The sequence below is a fragment of the Heteronotia binoei genome, chromosome 1 (genome assembly GCF_032191835.1).
Source record: "Heteronotia binoei isolate CCM8104 ecotype False Entrance Well chromosome 1, APGP_CSIRO_Hbin_v1, whole genome shotgun sequence".
NCBI lineage: Eukaryota > Metazoa > Chordata > Lepidosauria > Squamata > Gekkonidae > Heteronotia > Heteronotia binoei.
Window position 1 is genome coordinate 123,554,493 of NC_083223.1, and position 23,962 is coordinate 123,578,454.

Below are 23,962 nucleotides of genomic sequence, written 5' to 3' on the forward strand. Positions count from 1 at the left end.
AGCGCCGGCTGCTCCGCGGCCTCTCCGCGGCCTCCGCTGGTCGCTGGAGGCCCTCCAGAGTCTCTGGAGGGCTTCCAGCAACCAGCGGAGGCCGCGGAGAGGCCTCCGCCACCGCCGCTGGGCCCCGCGCGCGGGCGGGGAAGGCGGCGAGTGAGGGAGGGAGCGTCCCTGCGCGTGTGCAGGGGCCCTGCGCACGCGCAGGGACGCTCCCTCCCTCCCTCGCCGCCTTCCCCGCCGGCGCCCGCGGCCCACCGCCTCTGGGGCTGGCTAAACCGGGACCTCTAAATGGTCCCGGTATAGCCAGCCCGGGAGGCGGGAATAGGGGGCCAGAACCGGGACATTCCCGGGCGCCCGGGACGGTCTGGCCACCCTACATTCTATACACTCTTGAACCTTCTGAGCCTGTACCTGTCATTTCCCCAGAAAGCACTTTCCTGGGGGCCCCTTCTTGGAGGGGGCATAACTTTCACCCCCGTAAATCCAATCCTCAGTAAACTTGTAGGGCAGATAGAGGAGAGTCAGCTGAAGACCCCCTGGAAGTTTGGTGTGTCTAGCATGCCGGGAGGGGGTGGGTTCTATCACATAACAAAACTCACATACTGATTGAGTTTGGCACCTAAAAGTTTGTGATGATTTGTGACTCATGAACTGGAGACGCCTTTGTTCATGCACTGAAATGAACCACGTTTTCCCAGTATGTTCCCATCCCTAATAATTTCAGTAATTCCTCTAAATGTAATACCACTTTCTCTCATCACCCACAGTTAAGGGAAATCAGGTGTCCTGGGTTGGTTAATGGAAGGATGATCACCTAGTGTTTCCTGCAGGTTGACTTTCTGTGGGGGTAAGGATGCTTTGGAGACAAGCTATTTAAATTCCAGTGTTTTTCTTCTCATCCTTCTGGTTTAATAAAGACATGATTGTAAACAGTAAAAGAGCCATTGGGGTTTTGGTGCTACAGTCCTGATTTCTTCTTTCCTTCTGCTTCCAACTTAATTAATTACTTTGTATTCCCCCGGGGATGGCTCTGTCATTCCTGAATCAGTTTTTAAATATCTCTACTTTTTTTTTTTCAGTGGTGGTGGTGGCAATTTAGTACTGTCATTAATTTTTCTTTTTTTATTATTGCAATTTTCAATTGTGTTGCCACATTCCTAAAAACGATGAGTGTGTATATGCAATGGCCTTGGCTGCTAAGTGAAAAGCAGCAGTGAATTCCTCTCTCAAGCCAGAGTGGATAATTACCCATTGATTTATAAATGCTATGACTGTGATAGAACAGATAGTAATTAATGAAGTTGTAAAACAGAGAATAAAAGGGAAATTGCAGGGAGAGAAGGAGCATTTGTTGAATGGGATTTACTTCTGAATAAAGAACGAGCAGGATTTTACATTGCTGGATTTCTATCGAGAATGTATTGCTATATTAAGAGGGCAATCCCAAGCAGACACAGAATCCTACTTGGGTCTATTCAATGAGCCTTACTCCCAGGTAGGGTTGCCACGTCCAATTCAAGAAATATCTGGGGACTTTGGGAGTGGAGCCAGGGGCATTGGGAGTGGAGCCAGGAGCAAGGTTGTGACAAGCATAACTGAACTCCAAAGGGAGTTCTGGCCATCACATTTAAAGGGATCGCACAGCTTTTAAATGCCTTCCCTCCTTTGGAAATAATTAAGGATAGGGGCACCTCCTTTTGTGGCTCATGTAATTGGACCCCCTGGTCAAGCCTTTTTGAAACTTGGAGAGTATTTTGAGGAGAGGCACTGGATGCTATGCTGCAAAATTTGATGTCTCTGTCTAAAAAAACCCAACCGCTCTAGAGCCCCAGATACTTGCAAATGAATTCTCCATTATACCCTATGGGAATTGGTCTCCATAGGGAATAATGGAGTGCCCAGCACTCATTTCCCTCCCCTCTGCTTTCTGATGATCCTGAAGCGGGGGGAAGGCTCCCAAACTGGGGGGTCCCCTTCCCCCACCTGAGGGTTTGCAACCCTACTCCCAGGCAAGCATCAATAGGATTGAACTGCTAGTGCAGTATGGAAACCACCCTGTTTCAACTGTAGTTGCACTCTATTATAGAACAGGACTATTTGTAATTATGTAATTGTCTGAAAGTAGTTCAGGACAAAGGGACTTTGCATGCAGTTGCTAAAGAAGGCTGTGGCAGAACCATTTCAGACCCTGCATAGCTGGAATATTGGTCCCATAGCATATGGGAGACCTCCAATGCAGTTTGTGCTCTTTCTTAAAAATATGCATGTATGTAAAGGAATTGGCTTAGTGGTGCTAGGGTTTTGAAGGACACCATCAGATGGAAATTATGGAGCATTGTTCCAAAGTGCAGCAGGAGACACTGCAGTGCTCAAAATAAATTTTGTTTCTTCTTCAAAAGTGTAGAAGTATATATGTGCTTAAGGAGGCACAGCTCAATGATAGACCATTTTAGTGTAATTCATTTGGCCTCTGCAAGCAAGCAGGGAAAGTTAGGAGGGACAACATTACTGCCAGCTGGTCCATCTGTGACTTTGCTTTGCTCCTCCTCTTTCCTGCCTGCAGACAGAATAACTCATGTGAGCACTTTGATAAGCTGGCCTGCTAAACTCAGGAGCAGTGCAAAATAAATGTGGCTGTTCTATTTATATGTTTATTGCATTTTGATTGCATTTGTATTATTTTAAGCCACACTGGGTCTCTTCAAGTAGAAAAGTAGTGAGCTAAATTCCTAACTAGTTTATGGCTTCCCACATAAGCACATACAGAAAAGCAACCCACTTGTTTTGCCAGTGTAACATGGGTAAAAAAAACCATTTCCAGAGGTAGATAAAACTTTAGTCTTACAGACTGGCAGAAATTATCTGGGGAACTGCATTAGAGAGCTGTGCTTCAGAAAAGTGTATGTCCTCTTTTAAAGAAAGGTTAGAAATGAGCATTAGCTTAAAGGGATGTAGCTCAGTAGGAAAACAATTGATTGCAGCTCAAGTGGAAGGTTAGCAGAAGGCAATATTAGAGGCTGGGGATTCCCTTCCCTTGCTTACCTGCATGTGGTACATTGTCCTTACAACCCCAGCTGGAGGAGTGAAAGGTCCAGTTTAGTGTTTGTGTCCTGAAGTAGAACACTTTTGTGTGTACTGAACAGAGCATGTTTGTGGAGAAGCAACATACATAGTCATTCCCTAAACATTGTAATAATTCTTGCTCTTGCCCTTGGCTGCATGTGCAGAGTTCTCCCTTTTGGTGCAAAGTGTCCTCTCTCTAGAGTTCCTCTCAACAAAGTCCCTTTGATCTTTGTTCTATTTAATTGTGCACAACATGAGGCCAGAGTGACAAAGCCTCAGACTTCCGGGGTTGGAAAATGGCAAGCTGAGTTGCTTTCCCTAATGGGGGCAGGCTGGCACTTCTGTTCAGAGTAGTAAAAGGCAAATTAATGCCTTCTGCCTACATTTCTCAGCTAGAGAATTGTCCAAGATATGCACAGATACTTTGAGGAGACTTACCTTGGCTGAAAGGGAGTCCCGGGGGGGGGGCTCCTTTGAGGGATCTCCAGAGAGAAGTTGCATATTCATGGTCTGCAGAAGTTTCCAGAGTGATCAATTTGGCATAAGCTCAACAGGATCCAAACCTTCTTTTACAATTTTAAACATCTAATCTACAAAGGACTGGTGTTGACTTGGTTAAACTACGGAAAAAAGGTACTGATTGCTATCTCTTCATTCCAGGACTAATTAAAGTTAAACAAAACAAAAGTAAAAGGTGGGAGTTGGAAATATTGAAAGCCTGAAAGGAGAAGAAGATAAGGAGCTAAATTTGAACTTTGTAAACTTAAAAGACAGTGTTAAAAGAGGAAAGGAATTTATTGTTTAGTCTATCTGTGGTTGAGGAGGCAGCCCTATCGTTACAGATGTGCAGCATTCACAGTCAACACAGGAAATACGTCAGATATTGTGAGATTTCTCTAACAGTGAAACGAGATTTGAAGGCAAGAAAAGCAGGAAGTATTGGAGGAAGAAGAAGGAAGTCAATGAAGTAAACAGCCTACTCTAGGATTATAATACCAGAGAGAAACATCGGTGGCCATTGTTGTTGGGAGGACTTTTTTTTTTTTAAAGTGACTGAAACATTAAAAATTGGTGGAGTTAACAGATTTGGCAATTAAAAAATTATTACTGTTGGATAGTAGATAAGAAGACTTGAACTGGTAAAAGGGAAAAAAGAATTTTTTTTTAAAGTGAAGCAAAAGCTGTGACTGCCATTTTGGGAGAAATAAAAGATTTAAACATTAATATCTGAGCCTGGGAGGCTCAGAGGACAGTGAAATTGGGTGCATTGGAAAGGGCAAGCTTCACTTTATCAAACCTGATGGTTCAAATTTAATTTGGTGAGATCAAAATTTTTTATCTTTTTTTACATGTCAGACCCGAAACATACTTGTGCTAGGTCTGCTTCAGTAGAGAAAATGCAAGCCCAATCGGATGCAATGGAAGCTAGGATAATGAAGGGGGTGAAAGAAATGATAACTGCCTCTAAAAAAGAAATGACAGGGTATTGAGGACTCAAAAAAAGAATTTAAAAAAATAGAGAATCTCAGAAATGACACTGTGGTAATAATAAAGAAAGTACAAGAAGTGGAAGAGAGAGTGAAAACACATGACTCCACCTTGTTAAAATTACAAGAAAAAGTGACAATTCATGACTGCAAACTGATGGAAACTCAGATCCGTGTGAGAGGTGTACCTGAAGATGAAGAATCAGACCTGAAAGAATACATAATAAAAATAATTGCACAATTTTTGGAGGAAGATCCTGAAGGGAATAGAAATATGTAGGACTATATGTATAGAGTAAATTCACTCTATGCAAAAAGGAACAATCTGCCAAGAGATGTGGTCATAAGATTTATGACAAAAGAAATGGTGGGAAAGATCATGAATAAAAACTTTGAAAAGTCATTGATGGTGGGAGGCAGGAGAGTAAGAATTATGAAAGAACTGCCAAGACAAGTGCTAACTGACAGAAAGGCATATAAAAAATTGACAGAAAAATTACGTGACAATGGAATGAGGTACAGATGGATAATACCTGAAGGTTTGAGCTTTGAACTTCAAGAGAAAATGATTGCAATCACAAATACACAGGAACTGAGTAGATTTTATGAAGAAAATAAAGAATTTGCACTATAATGGATTACAAATTGATATCTTGGAATGTAAATGGACTAAATTCACCACAAAAAAGAAAGGCAACGTTTCATTGGATAAAAAAACAAAATTGTAATATAGTATGTTTACAAGAAGTGTATATTAGACAAAAGGATTATAAATTTCTGTGGAATAAACAATTGGGACTAGAATTTTTTACATTGGCTGAACAGAAGAAGAGAGGAGGAGTCTTTTATATTAAACAAGAATTAGACCCGAAATTGGTATTTAAAGATAAAGATGGAAGGTATATAGTGGTAGAAATTACTTTGAATGCCCAAAAAAGTTGTTGTTGGGACTTTATGCTCCAAATGGTGCTAAAGACATTTTCTTTAAAAATATTACACAACATCTTGATGAAGTGACCTATGAGCAAATTTTATTGATGGGGGACTTTAACGGAACAATTCAGAACACGATAGATAGATCTGGGAAGAAAAAAATGATAAAGAAGGGAAATTGCCAAAGTCTTTTTTTGAATTGGTTAAACAGGAGACTTTGGAAGATATATGGAGGAAGTTTAATCCTGAAGTACGGGACTATACCTTCTTTTCAGCTAGACATAGCTCTTTCTCTAGAATTGACATGTTGTCGGGTACTAAAGATTTGGGACTTATAACAAAGAAAATAGAGATATTACCTAAAATAGGAGCTGATCATAACCCAATTATGTGGATTACAAAACTGTCGAAAAAGTCAAGAAGATGGAGGTTAAATGAAGATTTGCTACAAAATAAAGAAATAGTGACACCTCTAGAAAATGAAACCAAAGCGTACTTCCAAGTAAATGACAGAGAAGATATAGAATTTCAGATGGTATGGGATGCCTACAAGGAGTAATGAGAGGATTACTAATAACATTGAATAATAAAGCAAAAGATAAACAGACATTCAAAATGAAATTAAGAAAAAAGAAAGTGAATTAAGGAAAAGGCCAGGGAAAAAGAAAATTGTAAGGGAGATTACAATATTGCAAGCACAAATGAGACATCTGTTAAATAAAGAATTGGAATGGAATTTGAAGAAATTAAAACAGAAATCTTTCGAGGGAGCGAATAAACCTGGAAAATATTTGGCCTGGCAATTGAAGAAAAAGAGAGAAAGTAAAATTATTAATAAAATTGTGGCTCATGAAAGAGAGATAGTAGATCAAGAAGGAATAAAGAAAGAATTTTTAAATATTATGCTAAACTATTTAAAGGTGTTAAAATAAAGAAGGAAAAGATGGAAGCGTATTTGCAGAAGATTAAAATAGCGCCCTTAACTGATTATATGGAAAAAGTTTTGAATGATCCAATTGAAAAAATAGAAATTGAAGTAGCGATTAATGCAATGAAAATTGGAAAGGCACCTGAACCAGATGGATTTACGGCAAAATCTTTTTAAAACGTTTAAAGAAGAATTAATACAGAAACTTCAAAAATTATTGAATGTGATAAGAATAAATGGGAAAATACCAAATACATGGAAGGAAGCAGTAATTTCGTTGATCCAAAGGAAGATAGAGATGTCACTAATGTAAAGAACTATAGACCAATCTCATTATTAAACAATGATTATAAGATATACACAAGAATCTTAGCAGAACGGCTTAAACAATATCTAATAAACTTTATAAAGGAAGACCAAGCGGGTTTTCTCCCTAAAAGGCAAATAAGAGACAATATTAGAACTGTTGTAAATATTGTAGAATACTATGAAAGACATCCAGAGAAGGAAGTTGCATTATTCTTTGCGGACGCAGAGAAAGCTTTTGATAATTTGAATTGGGACTTTATGTTTTCAGTAATGGAGAAAATAAAGCTGGGGGAAAACTTTATAAGAATAATAAAAGCAATTTATACTGAACAACGTGCAAGGTTATGTATAAATGCAGATCTTACAGAAGAAATGACAATCAGCAAAGGTACAAGGCAAGGCTGTCCACTTTCACCATTGTTGTTTATAATGACTCTTGAAATCTTATTGCTGCAAATACAAGATGATGAAGAAATTTAAGGAACGAGAATTAAAGAATTTTCTTATAAATATTGAGCATTTGCAGATGATGTAATGTTTATAAATGAAAATCCTATGCAAGTAACACCTTTGTTGTTAGCCAAAATACAAGATTTTGGAGAATTGGCGGGACTTTATGTTAATAAAGAAAAGTCAAAAATTTTGTGTAAAAATATGCAAGTAAGTAAACAAAAGGAATTGCAGAGATTAACGGGATGTGAAGTTACCCCTAAAGTAAAATATTTGGGCGTGATATTTTGATCAATGAAGAATATTGATCTGTTTAAAAACAATTATGAAAAGTTATGGTGTAAAATGGATGAAGATATGATAAAATGGAACAATCTTAATTTGTCATTGCTTGGTAGAATAGCTGCAATTAAGATGAACATTTTGCTGAGAATAATGTATTTGTTTCAAACTATTCTGATTGTGAAAGACAGTAAACAATTTAATAAATGGCAAAGAAAGATTTCAGAATTTGTATGGGCCGGGAAAAAACCAAGGATTAAAATGAAAGTTTTAACAGATGCTAAAGAAAGAGGAGGATTTCAACTACCAGATTTAAGATTATATCATGAAGCAGTTTGTCTAGTGTGGATAAAAGATTGGGTGACGCTGTTGAATAAAAAAATGTTAACGTTGGAAGGTCATGGAAATAAATTCAGCTGGCACGCTTATATGTACTATGGAAAGAAAAAGTTGGATGGTTTTTTTTCTCACCATTATATAAGAAATAATCTACTAAATATTTGAATGAAGTACAAGAAAAATGGCGATGAGAGAAAACTACTATGGATAGTGCCAGCAGAAGTAATAAGAATAACAGCTGAGACAGGAGAGGATAAAGGGATGTCATATAATCAATTACTAAAAATACAAAGCGGTAAAGTAGAATTGAAAACTGCTGCAGAGTTGAATAATAAATATGATTGGTTTCAAATGCAACAAATAAAATGTTTGGTGGAAAGCGATGTTAAAACTGAAGGAATAAGACGAGAACAAACAGAAATGGAAAAAGTTCTGCTTGGAGATAATGAAAAATTAATTTCGAAAATCTATGTTATTTTAAAATGGTCTATGGAAGATGAAGTAGTAAAATCTCAAATGATTAAGTGGGCAATTAATGTAAATAAAGAAATACAGATGGACACATGGAAATATTTGTGGAAGAACTCTATGAAACTCTCAACATGTCAGAGTATTAAAGAAAATTGTTTTAAGATGATGTACAGATGGTATATGACTCCTAAAAAGTTGGCAAAGATGAACAATAAGATGCCAGATAGATGTTGGAAATGTAAAAAACATGAAGGTTCTTTCTACCATATGTGGTGGACTTGTGAAAGAGCAAAAAAGTATTGGCAGATGATTCAACAAGAGATTTCTAGGATCTTGGGATACAAATTTAACAAAGTTGCAGAGACTTTTCTGTTGGGATTACAAATGGAAACATTTCCAAAAGAAGATAGAACTTTAATTTGGTACTTGCTCTCAGCTGCTAGGACATTGTATGCGCAGTTGTGGAAGCAAGAAAAAATACCAGAGAAATGGGATTGGATTGTAAAAGTTATGACATGGAGTGAAATGGACAAGTTAAGAAGAACCTTAAGAGACTATGGTTTAGAAGTATTTTAAGATGGAGTGGAAAAAGTTCAGAAGATACGTAGAAAATAAGTGGAAAATAAAAGGACATTGGACAATTTTTGATAATGACTAAGTACAAGAGAGAGGAGGATATTAATTTTGGTTCTTATTAATTAAGGGCACCTTTAATATTAAGATTTTAAGTATATAACACCGGCGGGGGTCAAGTAACGGGGGGAGGGGTGGGTAGAAAGTAATATATGGGATAGATGAAAAAAAGTAATAATTAAATGATGTAAGAAATTGAAATTTATTACCATATGTTACTAATAAAATTGTTTGAAACACAGAGTGACAAAGCCTCATTTTATTTATGTGGAACATTGTACATCAGATTTGAACCCATTTGATTTGTATTCATTCAATGCAGCCAGGTGCTTCTCAACTATCTTTCTGTCCGTGTCAACCAGCAGTCCAGATGCTGTGCCTTGTCTATTACCATCTAAAGATGAGCCTGTTCTCTTCTTCAGGGGTGGAAACTGAGACAAAATAGGCATTAACCCTTTCTGTTTTCTTTCTGTCCTCTGTCAGAGTTTCTCCATTTTTACCCAACAGGCGTGTCCATTTCTTGAACATTTCCTTTTTCTCCCTTAGCACATAATTGAATTCTCGGTTCATCCACATTGGCTTCTGGGATTCCCTCCATTCTTGTTGAAATAGCGATGACTTGAGCTTGTAAGAGTTCTTGTTTTAGGAAAGTCCATCCCTCACTTGCTCCTTTCCCAGCAGTCTTTTCCATGGAATGATTCTCATCATGCTTTTGGGTTTATTAAAGTCTGCCCTACTGAAATGTAACATAATTGAAATATTGGAATGAACTTTGGATCGAACAATTCTGTTGCAGGGTCAAATGACATTTGAACCTCCATATTCATTTTGATATCATATCTCCCTTAACTGCAATCTCAGAATGCATGTTGATGTGCATATTCAGGACAACATTTTGCATTGCAATGACAAACCCAGCTCACTCCCCTACACCCATTTATGAGGGGGCTTGAATAAGCAATGTCTCTGAAACATGGCATTTTGTTGATTGATAATTTTATACACCAAAATTCCCTTAGCAGTCAGGCTTTCTAAATTCTAAATACTTCCAAACTTAGGGCCAAATACTTCCAGTAAAATATATAGATCTAGTATAATATAGTATAACATATAGATAAGAAGTAGATATATTTTACTTATATAATACTAGGAATAACACCCGTTGTGAAGAAAAATACAACAGGCTCTAGAAAGAGGATCTGGGTGAGTTGCCCCTCCTGTTGTTTTCCCACCCATCCAAGGCTACTGTTTTTTGTAAGGGAATTGATCTGACTTCAGCTTTCCTATTTGAAGCCTCTATCTATAGGTGTCAAACATCTGGCCCATGGGCTTGATCCATTCTCCCAAAGGGCTCCAGCAACTGGCCATCGTTTGCTTCCTTCCTTCTCCCTCACCTGCTTCCTTCAGTTGCCATTTCTCCCCTGTGATGAGGCAGCTGAGGAAAGCAGCATCTCACTCTTTCCCTCTTCCCAAAGGGAGAAGGAGTTTCAGCCAATGGAGGAGCTTGGATATGTAGCTCTGCTGTGTGATTGAGAGAGCCTGGGGTGCAGAGCTACTGAGCCAAGCCTCTATTCATCTACTGACTGAAGCTCCTCCCCCTCCTCATCCCTTGGGGAAGGAGAAAAAGAGAGAGCGCTTCCTTTGCCCAGTTCCCTTGATCCCCCAGGAGAGATACAAAGAAAACAGCTTTAAGACAAGCAATGTTTTATTCAGTGTATGAGTTTTTACCTTGCTACAGAGAGAGAGGGAGGGAGAGTGAGAGTTTCAGCTCCCGAGGCCTGGCAGCTGGACTTCATCATCTAAAGTTTGCCACTAAGCCCCCTTTCAAGACCTGAGTCTACCAGAGGAGCATGAAACACTGGCAGTGACTCGATCAGGGAAGGGGTGCACATCCCAGAATCACCTGACCCTTGTGTGAACATAGAGGGAGCCGAGCAGCCTGGGAGTGAGCCTGACATACCTGTGTACCCCCTGCAAGCTGAGGAAGGCCATCCACTGGTTAAGGAGGCAAAGTGCCACAACAAGCTAGTCATGACTGGCTCCTGCTGGGCAGATACAGATCGGCCTGGGATGACTGGGGAACACAGTTGTAACTCAGAAAGTTGATGTACGGGGAAAAGGACACAAGGGAACAGGGAATAAAAGAGAAGAGGGTAAGGAAAGGAGGAGAAACTCAGGAGACGGACAGAAGTAAGATGGGCAACAGAGAGAGAGCCTGGTCTAAGTCCCTGCTGGGACCTGGGAGTGGCATTTATGGTGCAACAGACTAACTGCCTACCCTTGCTAGACTGAGACTCCGACCGTCACTCTTCCCACCTTGGAGGTCTTTTTACCCTATGAGGAAAGTTCCAATGACAGCAAGGCTGACAAGTTTAGTTGGGCTTATTATGGGTGCAACTGAATTTGCCTCCCCCTTAAATCACCAAAGCTGGAGGAAAGGGACCGCAGCAGAGTATAATGACAGAGTCCACCCTGCAAAGTAGCCATTTTCTCCAGGGGAGCTGATCTCTTGGAGAGCAGTTGTAATTCTGAATGATCTCCAGCCCTCATCAGGAGAGAGCTTTTCTCTGTGTCTAGTGTTTTCGTAAATGATCCATTGAATGGTGATGTGGGAAAATGCCTCTTTGTGAAAAGGCAAATCAGAAATGGTAGCACAGGCTGAAGCGCTCCCGTTAGAGGCTGTGGATGTTTCCCACTTTATGTAATTATATGCTTTAGAAATTTTAAATCACATCCTTGAAGAACGGCTAAATGTGTCTATGAACTCTAATTGAACTTTGAACAACAGAGTAAATTTCAAGCACTAGCACTTTAAATCCCCCCGCAAGAGTGGGTGGATTGGCACTGAATAATCTTTGAAGTTTGATAAGTCTGTACTGTGATGTTTATTGGAATTAATGAATTGTTCAAGAGTTTGTTGTATCTTTATTGTACTTTTCCACTTTGGTATTACATTTGATGAATTTAAAAATATTTTCAACATTATTACCTTTTTTGCACACAGCTTACCTCGCAGTCACAATCCTGTTCCCTCCACAGCGTCTGTTGGATTTCCCACCATCTGCACCGGAGTTACAGGAAGTGCCGCGGCTTTTGCATAGCAAACATAAACTGGGTTTTATCGGTTTACATTTGCTTCGCAAAAGCTGCGGCACTTCCTGTAACTTCGGTGCAGATGGTGGGAAATCCGACCAGACGCTGTGGAGGGAACAGGATTGTGACTGCGAGGTGAGCTGTGTGCGAAAATGGTCTATATAAACTTTGTATGGTGAATGTATCTCATTAATATTCCACAGTAATTTTGGTGTCTCACCTGGAAATTGGTAACAATAGTTCCCCAAAAGGAAATAGCTGGTTATCTGCCGCTGAACAGTAGCAAGCAACCAGGCATAGGGTAGCCAACCTCCAGATGGAGCCTGAAGATCTCTTGGTATCACAACTGAACTCCAGACAACAGATCTCTTTTCCCCTGGATAAAATAACTGCTTTGGAGGGTGGAAATACGTCTTCACCCAAAGGGCGATTAGCACATGGAATTCACAGGAGAAGGTGGCAGCTACAAGCATAGACAGCTTCAAAAGGGGACTGGATAAACATATGGAGCAGAGATCTATCAGTAGCTATTAACCACAGGGTATAGATGGAACAATGCTTTCAAAATATTTTCACGGCAGACTTTTTTAATGGTGTGGTTTGCCATTGCCTTCCCCAGTCATCTACACTTTTCCCCCAGCAAGCTGGGTACCCATTTTACCGACCTTGGAAGGATTGAAGGCTGAGTCAACCTTGAGCCAGCTACCTGAACCCAGCTTCTGCCGGGATCAAACTCAGGTCGTGAGCAGAGAGTTCGGACTGCAATACTGCAGCTTTACCACTCTGTGCCAAAGGGCTTCGATGTCACCTCAGAGTCGGTAACAACTGGTGCTTACATAGGGGACTACCTTTACCTTTATAGATGGAACTCTCTGTCTGGGACACGTGATACTCTTTATTGTTGGTGCTTAGGGGACAGCAGCAGGAGGGCTTCTAGTGTCCTGGCCCCAATGGTGGACTTCCTGATGGCACCTGGTTTTTTGGCCACTGTGTGACATAGAGCGTTGGCCTGGATGGGCCATTGGCCTGATCCAACATGGCTTCTCTTATGTTCTTATGACTCTAAGGCATTATGTGACTTCCTTGAAAGTGGGAGTTGTGTCAACTGTGCTCAAGGATGCAGTGATTACACCTGTTTTGAAAAATCCATCCCTGAGCCCCACTATATTTGCTTTGAAACAAAGACTGTTTTGGTCACCTTAGCTGATCACCTCTACTGAGAACTAGATGGGGAAGTGTGATCCTATTAGTTCTGCTGGATCTCTAAGTGACCTCTGATAGTATCAACCATAGTAGCTTGCTGAGCTGCCTCTCAGCACTGTGACTAAGGGACACTGTGCCATGGCAGTTTGAGTACTACCTGGGTGATTGGTCTCAGAAGTTAGTGCTGGGGGTTTCCTGCTCTGCCTCATGGCTGTTGAACTGTGATGTGCTGCAGGGTTCCGTCTTATCCTCCATGCTATTTAATACCTAGATCAGTGGTCCCCAACATTTTTGGCACCGGGGACCGGCCCAGGGCTGGCCCACCCACCGTGGCCGCAGGGCCAGCAGGGTGGGGACACAGAATTCGGCTTTGCCCCCCTGTGCACCGCGCAACCTTGCCGCCTCTCCTGCAGCCTGTTTTTACAATTTTAAGGCTGGGGAAGGCCGGTGAAGCGCTGCCTTCCCTGGCTCTTTAGAGACTACTCCCTCGCCACCAATCAGCTAGAAAAACTGCCACAACAGCAGCGAGTGACCTGCTGAAGAAGTGGTGCTGCCCTTGCCTCCTTTCCACTTCCTTCTTGGGCGGGAAGGAAGTGGGGAGGAGGCAAGGCAGCGCCGCTTTTTCAGCGGGTTGCCCACTGCTGCTACAGCGGTTTTCCCAGTTGATCAGTTGATTGGCGATGGGGGGCGGTCAGCCTCTAAAGAGCCAGGGAAGGTGGCGCTTCACTGCCCCTTCCCTGGCCTTAAAATGGTAAAAATGGAGGCTGTAGGAGGCGCCACGAGGAGGGGCAGGGCGGTGAGGCTGTGCAGTACTGCAGGGGGGCAGCCAGTCTTTGTGGCCCGGTTGCAAACAGGCCATGGACCGGTACTGGTCCACAGCCTGGGGGTTGGGGACACCTGACCTAGATGAAGCCACTGGGAGACATTGTCAGAGGTTTGGGCTGCAGTGTCACCGGTTTGCAGATGATACCCAACTCTATCTTCCTTTTCCACCTAATTCCAAGGAAGCTTTTGACATTCTGAACTTGTATGCGTAGTAATGGGCTGGATGGGGATGAACAAGCTGAAACTTAATCCTGAGAAGACAGAGGTTATCTGGGTTAATAGAAAGGTAAACCAGTGACTTCAAATCTCCCGTCTTGGATGGGGTCATACTCCCCATGAAAAGCCAGATGCACAGCTTGGGAGTTCTGCTTGACACAGTGGTCACTTTCAAAGAATCAAGCAGCTGCTGCAGCTTGGAGTGTATTTACCCAGCTGGTGTGTCAAATGCATCTGTTAATGGGTCAGTCAGATCTAGCCATTGTGCTCATCAGCTACATCTAAACTGAACTGTTGCAATGAGCTCTAATTGAGCCTATCCTTGAAGAGTGTTCAGAAAGAGCAGCTAGTGCAGGATGCTGCAGCTAGAAACCACTGGGGTCAGCTATCAGGAGCATATGCCCCTAGTACTACAGCAATCATGGTGGTTACCCATCAACTCTTAAACCCAATTCAAGGTGTTGTTTTTGTCCTTTAAAGTCCTAATCGGAGTTTTCAAACTGTGACTTTTATGGGTTGTATAAAGGTGGTTAGTAAATGTTTTAAAGAAATAAAATTTAAAAATCCAGCCAGATATGAACTGAAAATAGAGGCTTCCATTTAATCGTGCTGTAAATATGAATTACTGGTGGTTAGGCACAGAAGAATTAAATATAAGTCCAGTAGTAGGGTAAAGATTTACTTTGTTCCAGCATAACATTTGGTAAGTCAGAGCTCATTTCATCAGCAACACCAAAGGAATCAGCCACAATGCTTATCCTGGAAGGAATACATTTCGGTAGTCTTTAAGGTGCCACTGGATTTAATTGTTCTGTGAGTTAGAAGCAGGATCACACTAAAGGATCCCGCACAATTCCCACGTTTGTGGAACACTCCACGACAACACCTCGGGGGGAATTCCTCTCAGCTCTTGGTCGTTCCACGTTTCAGAAGCCGTCACTTTCCCGCTCGAGGCAAAGGCCTAACTAAGCGCCACCCTGGTGCTGCTGGCCCAGCCTCCGAGCCGCGCCTTCCTCCTCCGTTCCTTTCACTTGCTCTTTGCTTTCCGCTGTCATCAAGGCCTGGGCAGCCAGGCAGCTGGAGGAGGAGGAAGCGGGAGGCGAGCAGAGCGCCAGGGGGGCGAGAAGCAGAATCAAAACAAGCAAGACACGCCTTTTCCCGTGCTTGCGCTCCTTCCCGTGGCCTGGCGGCTGTGGTGTGCATGCGACTAGGCGGGAGGGGGAGAGAAGAGCCAGAGCTGAGCTTGCTCGCTCCTCCGCTGCCTCCTGACAATGGGGCTGCACTAAACCACGCTTGGTGGTAGTGTGGTAGTGGGAGCACCAGCAGCGGAGAAAGCACCAACAGCCGCCAGCTTCCTGCTGCGACCCACTCCTCCTCCCTCGGCGATGCCGAACCAGAAGAGCAACAAGGGCAAGAAGAACAAGCGCGCTAACAGCAGCGGGGACGAGCAGGAAAATGGAGCCCTGGCAGCGGCGGGGGCAGCGGGCGCTGGAGGAGCTCTGGCCGCGGTGGCTGCTGCGGGAGGGAGCGGGCCGGCGGCAGCCTCAGGAGGCACTGGAAGCTCCGGGGGAGTGGCGGCTGCGACAGGCTCGGCTTCGGCCGACACTAAGAACGGTAAGGCGGAGCGGGGAAAAGAGGAGGAAAGGGAGGGCCTGGCCGAGCAGGACGGGGCGAAGCCGGAGATGCAGCGTGCGGGCCTCCCAACTTAGTCCTCGCTCCCTCCCTTCCTGCTTGTAAATCTGCCCGGGCCCTCGATGGCGCAGCAGGTCGAAGGATGCCAGGAGGGAGCTGGGCAGGAAGGGAAGCACGGGCTTCCTCCTGGCCTGAAGTTCGGCCGCAAGTGTAAGCACAGCCTGCGGCGGGCTTCTTGGCCGGGACACTGTTGCTTACTTCGGCGAGACAAGGAGATTGCAAACACAGATTCCCCCCTCCCCACCCCATCGGAGATTAACGAGTGTACGATGCCTTGGATTGTGGATGGGGAGGGAAAGGCCAGGCCATGCGTTTCCTACATCTTCAGAAGGGTCACTTTGGGGCTCGGATTTTTGCTGGTGGCTCTAGGCACAGATCTGGAAAGTGTTTAGGCTACAGGATTTCAGGAAACCAGCATGGTGGAGCCATGGGTACTGTACTCCAATCCTGCTTCTGACATAGAACTTAGTGGCCTGTATATAAAGAGAGGAAGTGAGCACATCAAAATATACCATAGAGGTTGTTTTTAAACACCACAAACTTGTAGTCTGTAGTAGCTGGCTTTTGTCTTATTTTAGCCAAAATAATTTTATATAGAATTTGCTCTGGTCATTGTGAAGAGGTGCCACAAGTGGTGGAGAGGGTACAGAGCTTGCAGGTTCACTGGTCTGGTCCCTAACTGAAGCAGCTTGATACGATCATGTGTTGAGTCTTGATTTTTCCATCTATAAGAAAGCACACTGAGGATTTCTTCCTTTGTATTTGGTCACCCGATTTCAGCTGCTCTCCCCATGTATGTGCCTGAGGTAGAAGAAAATGTTATGTCTACTGGCATCAACAACAACCATGTGTATGTCCTTTACAATGGCTTCATGAGACCCTGAGGCACCTTTGCTTCTTGGTACTGTTTTTGAATGTGATGCACCTTTTGGAGGGAACACACATACTTCGCTTTTGCAAAGGATACCTTGGGTTGAAAACTCACCTTGCAGCAGTCTGTATTTGTTTTCGCAAGACAGTAGTGGCCAAAGGAATGCTTTGGATCCTTTCAAACATGTGCAAGTGGATGTGATAAACAGATTTTTTTTTTGTGAGGCCTGTGAATGAAAACTTAGGAATCATTTTTGTAATAGTGTTCTTGTGGGTCTTTTCCAGGTCCTTGTTTGAGAACTGTATTTCTAATATTGGGACAGATTGCAGGAGTTCAAAATAAAGGGGCAAAATACATGCTCTGTGTCTTACCTGGTATGGTAGACTTATTGCAAGATGTTCCAATTTATAAATACATTTCTCCAGAAAATCACAATTTAAATTCTGCTTTCAGCTAGGAGTAGCTTTCGGCACAATGCCCTCACTGATGAAACACAGCAATCGGATAGTTTGTACTAAATTTAGGACATGGATGCTGATGTTCAGCGCATTTGGTTGTGGCCTGATACTGTAAGTGTAGACGAATACCTATTTTTGCATCTCCGTACGTTACCAGATCCAAACTCCACCGAACAGAATGGCTTAAAGAAGAGCATGCAGATTATTTGGGAATGAGGGGGCAGCACAGGGATAGGTTGCCTTCATAATTTATATACTTTTAGTAGCAAATCTCCATAAAAGATACCAGGTAGATAGTGTGGCCCTTTGCCCACTTTGGAACTCCAGCCTTAATCACTTGTGCCAAATCACTGTGTTTTCAAAAGAAGCTAGTTTTTTTCTGATAATTTTTGTTGTGACAAAATGCCAGCTGTTGTGGTGCTAGAACTGTGTGTGTCTCTAGAAATATTGGATTGGAATCCCATTTGGCCTTCCATTTGCTTGGTGGACATCAGACTATTGCAGAGAGGCTGCTGTAGGCTCTTGAGGAAGTTTTAAGAATTTCAGTTTGTGTGTATGAGGCATCTAATTCTCAGAGTACCAAGTTTAAGCAGGTTTACTCAGAAATAAATCATACGTTATCCAGAGCAACTTATTTCTATTGAAATGCCCTTGGTGGCAGAGAAAGTTTTAAAGTATTCCGTCAAAAAGTTTAGAAGGAGTAGATACAAATGAAAAGATGCCTACATTTATTTGCTTTTTTGACTTAAACATTATGAACTAGAACACAAATGTGTTTCTCAGACACACCTGGACAAACTGTGTTAAACTCCCTGTGTTTAATGCATGGTTTGTGGTTTTATAGGCACTGCTAAAATGAAAACATAAACCATGGAGTATGTGAGTTTCTCATGCTTTCAGTTGATACCTGGATTTTATATCAAGATTTCGTGGGACTGACTTTGATGAAGAATTACAGAGTAAAGTTTGACACTCGCTATTTTAAATGTGCATATTGTGTACAAGTAGATCAGTGTGCAGATTGGCTGCAGGCCTTTCAGCTGAGGATATATAATTTTGAGGTATGGAGAAGCCAGTGTGATGCACTGATGAAAAAAGCTAGTGCAGTCTTGGGGTGTTATCAACAGAGGCATAACATCCAAATCACAAGATGTCATAGTCCTGCTGTACACTGCATTGGTCAGACTGCACCTGGATTGTTGTGTGCTGTTCTGGTGCCTCACTTCAAGAAGGATGTGGATAGAAGGGAGCTGGTGCAGAGGAGAGTGACGAGAATGATCAGAGGCCTGGAGACCAAGCACTTTGAGGAAAGGTAGAGGGACTTGGGAGTGTTCAGTCTGGAGAAGAGGAGGTTGATTGCTCTCTTGAGGTATTTGAAGGGCTGTCACTTAAAGGAGGGCAAGGAGCAGTTTCGGTTGGCAGCAGAGGATATGACTCTCAATAATGGGTTTAAATTAAGAGTGGGAATGTACCATCTGGTTATTAGGAAAAAACTATTTTAGAGTAAGAGTTGTTCAACAGTGGAATCAGCTACCTAGAGAGGTGGTGAGCAGTGGCTGGACAAACACTTGTCGGGGATGCTCTTGGCTGATCCTGCATTGAGCAGGGGGGTTGAACTAGATCAGGGGTGTCAAATGTCTGGCCTGTGGGCCATTACTGGCCCACCCAGGGCTTTAATCAGGCCTGCAGCTCTTTCCCTCCCCCTTCTCTTCTTGTACTCATGCTTTGAAGCTCCTAGACTGCCAAAGTTTCTAGTTCCTTCTGCCTTGTCTTTGCTGGCTAAAGCAGGAGGCTCTTCTGGCTTTGCAAAGCTGTAAAGAAAATATAGAATGGATTTTCCATTAAGGCCTCTGTGCCCAGATAGTCTGCCTGAGTGCAGAGACTTTAAGTTTTCCTTGCAACATTGCATTTCAAGTTTTCTTGCAACATTGTCTGTGTTGCAGTGTGTTTTAATGGAGTGGAATTCAAGTTTCGCTTTCCAGTGTTCCTGTGGTCAGCTGAAGCTGTTGTTTGCTGGAGTGGTGTCCCTGCAAATAAAGAGTTGATGCTTTGAACCAGCTTGTTGCTATTGAATGGACCTGGTGCCTAGTGAGTACACTAACATGGGAACCCACAGCCAAAGGGGAATATTATACTGGAGAACCATTGCCAATCTGAGTCGACTTGGCGGGGGCGGGGAGCTTGCAATGCCCAGCCATTTCATGTTTTCCTGGTTTCGGAGCATTTTATATTTTTAGTTGTTGCTGTGAGCCTTGTGCTTTTTCTTGATGTTTTATTTTAAGAATTGTATTGCCAAATCCCACTATTTCCCCACCTTTCCAATTCAAACAAAATATTGCAAGAGTTTTAAATGTGTTTGAGTTTTAAGTAAAAACAAATATTTAATTGTTTGTAAAGTTTATATCTCCACTATCTTATGACATGCATGGCCCAGCCCCACAAAGTCCCATTTATGTAAGATCTATCCCTCATAGCAATTGACATCCATGAACTAGATGGTCTGTATGGCCTCTTCCAACTCTGTGATTCTATGATTCTGTAAGCTGTTAATCACTGATGTGCACAGTATTTTCAGGTTTGTTAAAGTTAGTTAAGGTAGGGAGCATTTTACATATTGTCGCATTACTAAACATTTGGGTATTCACCTGAATGTGTGAATGGAGTCCTTTTTAAAAAGTATGGAGGCATTGACAAGGTATTTCTATATTGTGGGCTCTTGGATGGCTCATTCACATAATGCATTTGTGAATGGACCCCATATGTGTTTTAGTGGCCCTGCTAACAACAAAATAATTGCTACTGGGTCAGATTTATTGCACACGTGTAATTGTCATCATGCAGTATCAGACTAGGCACAGTTAACTGGTAGACCAGGTGTGGAATAAGATCATCAGTTCCTGCTTTATGGGCCATTATCTCATCTGTGCCCCATTCTTCAGAAGATGGTTTCTGCATCTGTCCTCTACTGTGGTCTTTTTTGGGGGGAGGGGTTTAACTGTAGCTAAAAACTTTGTTTTTCATTTTTGAAATAGGTTTTAAATCCTCAAAGCACTGCCACCAATAAGAAATATGTAAAGAAACATACAATATAATAATTTGATGCTTTAATTAATGCTGGATTGTTCTGAAATGTCTTTTTCATAAACTTTTAAAATATCAATTTATATTATAGAATTGATGTGACTTTACATTAGAAATGGTTGCTTCAGTGCATGGAGAACATTGATTGTTTTTCAGCAACATTTATCCGAATTATTCCATAATCAGTTTCTTCTGACATGTCTGCTTCCTCATCATGGCTGTTGTCTGGGTTTATATTAAACCAGTCTGGAACTGGCGATGGGACAGCTCTCTTCTTGCAAGCTCTGTTTTTATTTTCTAAATGGTGATTCAAATATCCCAATAGGTACATGGCACTGTTCTCCCAAGTTCCTGTACTCCCTTAGGTATAGCTGATCACTTATTTAATCCTCTCCTCATAAGTTTGGTGCATGTTGAAAAATTCATGAAGGGAACATTTGATTGTAAAGTGGTATAGGCCCATCATGAGAGGGGTGTACCATTGTCTTGCTTTGGCAGGTTCCTTGGAGCATGGAATACTTGTGGAAACTTGTTCCCTTACTTTGTTCCACATATGGTTGATATAAATCAACGTTCCAAAATATTACATATCCCAGACAAAGACTCATTGGATATTATGCTGGTGCCGTGCTATAAGCAGTTACTTGCAACTGGATTTTCTTGTGTTGACAAGACAATCCAGTTTTGTTTGATTGCTGTAGTGAAGCAGCTCCATGTTGCAGAGGAGGCTTATTTTATTTGTTCTATCAATAAAAGAACCCTAGTTCTGTAAGATTAACTTTATACAGTTTTTAGTACAGTTCTGAAATTTTTAATATTATTGTTGTGTTTTTTTATTTGTACACATTGCAGAAACTATTTAATTATGCCTATCAATCAATATGCATCCGTTCAAATTTCTTGCTTTACAACTTCTGTTCTAGGAAATATTTTGCTTCCCTTCCATACAGTTTAAATGCTAGTTTCATAACATTCAAATTCATCCCCTTAAATTGCTGTTTTGCATGTTTTCCAAAATAAGATGTCTACAATTTGGGCCTAATCTGGCCTGGTTTTATCTGTAAATCAATAAAAAGAGAGTTGGTACGGTAAGGAGCTCAAGTGACTAAAAATTGTTGTATACATAATATTGCTCAGAATGTCATGACAGGGTATGGCTTTTTATTCCCAAGGGTCTTGGATTGAGGCTCTGTTGTCACCACTTTCAGTGTGTGTCTTTGAAAGATACATGAGGCTATTTTATGTCAGACTACTGTTTGACTGCCTCTATCCTGAAGAGAATTTCCAGTATATAAATTTATACTCAAATGTTACAATCTCTTTGGAATGGTAGTCTCATTTAATTTATTCCAAAGGTGGGCATGAGAAACAGAAGTTTCTGTATGTATAGTGTGCTTCCTCGCCTGCTCATTTATATATAAGGTTATCAGGGTTGTAAAAGATTATGCAGTGCAGCAGCACAGATACAGGAAATGTGTGGTGAGAGAGTGCTGAAGAAGCTGAGCTGGATCTGAGTTACAAGTTTACTGACAGAGTAACAGAGCGTGTGGCCATGAGGAGAACCAGCAAGAACTTAACACATGGAACTCCTTGATCCTCTTCAGAAGATACAAGTTGGGACTTGCGACTTCCTTGGCAGGAGAATGTAATTTGGTCATTGTTGATGAACAGAGCGGAAGCCAACTGCAGGATAATGAACACTGCTTTAGATACCTGTGTTATCAGTTCTGAACTATGCCCCACACAATTTACCTTGGTGAGACTATTTCAAATCTGATTCTGTGCATGAATGGCCTAAACATGAAAAAACAAAACATTGTTTCCATGGTAAAATGGAAGAGGCAAATCAATGAGCCATACATTTGTATCAGTTTGGCTAGAGCATTTGGCTTAAAGTGAATAAAGTTCCAGCTAAGAAAGCTTCCTCTTCCTTTCATGAGGTCTTTGAGAGGCATCTCTAAACATTCAAGAGACTGATCAAAGGTGATCTGATTGGGCTAAAATTGCTTACTTGAGTGGCATTGTATTATTTAATGTAAAGTATGCCCCTGTACATATGTAGTATTGGAAGGCTTGATTTAAGTGTAAAGCCAGACACGTGGAATGTGGCACGTACTGTGTGGCATGTACTGTGCGGCAGCCTCCCCGGGGCCTGGCTGGCCGGCCAGTAAACATGTTTGCCTGGCATCACATTTAAACCAGGCTTTAGCACTGATTTTTGGAGCTTTTGAACATGCCGGAAAATTGCGCCCCTCCCCCTCTTTAGTACTAAGATTTTAGGTTGGTCAGTCGGTAGTACAACTGCTGTTCAAATACAGCTTTTCAAATTAAGTTACAAATACCAAATTTTGTAGATGAATTCATTCTTGGCTTACAAAACTTCAAATTTAAGTGTGGTAGTTTATGTAGAGTGAAAAGATGTCATACTCTTGGTTTCAGTAGCCATCTGTTAGCTGAAATAAGACTTTCTTCAGTTAAATAGAGATAGTGCAGAAATATGAGTAACAGTTCAGTTCCGTAGAATGTACCAGCGCAACGGTACACTGGTAACTATCCGTTTTCCAGTTTGCTTCATCAGGCACATTCGTACTAAAGGGACTGCAACTACAAGTTCAAATTACAAAATTATACAAGCTCAAAATACAAAATACAAAAATAATTTTGTACTTTGAACTTATATAGTTTTGTAATTTGAACTTGTAGTTGCAGTTCCTTTAGTATGCATGTGCCTGATGGAGCGAACACAGAAACGGATATTTACCAGTGTACTGTTGCACTGGTACATCCTACAGGGACTTTTGGACTTTCTTTGGACTTTTGGAACTCTACAGAGCGCTTGGAATTTATGCAGGTCTTAATTCAAGAAAGCAACATAGAACGGAGTTGGTGCTCCTTATGCATTGCTTATTGTTCGTTTCAGTGTTTCAGTGGGTCAGCATATGGAAATAAATGTGTAAATTCATTTTCTACCAGTTTTAAAGATTTTTGCAGCAAGTTTTTGTGCTTTGGGTGTAGTTATATTTTGCTCAGGATGTGAACTGCTGCATTCAGTAGGGGGAAAAACGTAGAACTTTTTTTTTTGCAAATGTTAGGGTTTTTAAATTTTCTTTTTTTGATGGTTTTGTAAGGAAACATCAGTTTTAAAATGTTCATAGATTAAACACAGTGTCATTTTCTGTAGTTGTGGCTATTTCAGTAAAGCATGTATACATTTTTTTAACTTATGTCCTTTGAGTCCGAGATATTGTCCAAGATAATGCATGGGATGGAGAAAGTAGAGAAAGAAGTACTTTTCTCCCTTTCTCACAATACAAGAACTCGTGGGCATTCGATGAAATTGCTGAGCAGACAGGTTAAAACGGATAAAAGGAAGTACTTCTTCACCCAAAGGGTGATTAACATGTAGAATTCACTGCCACAGGAGGTGGCGGCGGCCACAAGTATAGCCACCTTCAAGAGGGGTTTAGATAAAAATATGGAGCACAGGTCCATCAGTGGCTATTAGCCACAGTGTATGTGTGTATATAAATTTTTTTGCCACTGTGTGACACAGAGTGTTGGACTGGATGGGCCGTTGGCCTGATCCAACATGGCTTCTCTTATGTTCTTATGAGTTTAGTGAAGTTATCTC

The 23,962-nt window shown here is 41.7% G+C and overlaps 1 protein-coding gene across 2 annotated transcripts in view; it reads left to right on the forward strand.

Annotated features, from left to right (window-relative positions):
- Positions 1–15,235: 15,235 nt before the first annotated feature.
- The window catches only part of HECA (hdc homolog, cell cycle regulator), a 262,046-nt gene continuing 253,319 nt past the window's right edge, over positions 15,236–23,962 (forward strand). For both annotated transcript variants that reach the window (XR_009555463.1, XM_060240301.1), the window contains exon 1: positions 15,236–15,843. Coding sequence is in view for 1 of the 2 variants with exons in the window: in XM_060240301.1 (XP_060096284.1) it covers positions 15,615–15,843 (229 nt within the window). In the remaining variant the exon portion in view is untranslated. The remainder of the gene's footprint in view (positions 15,844–23,962) is intronic.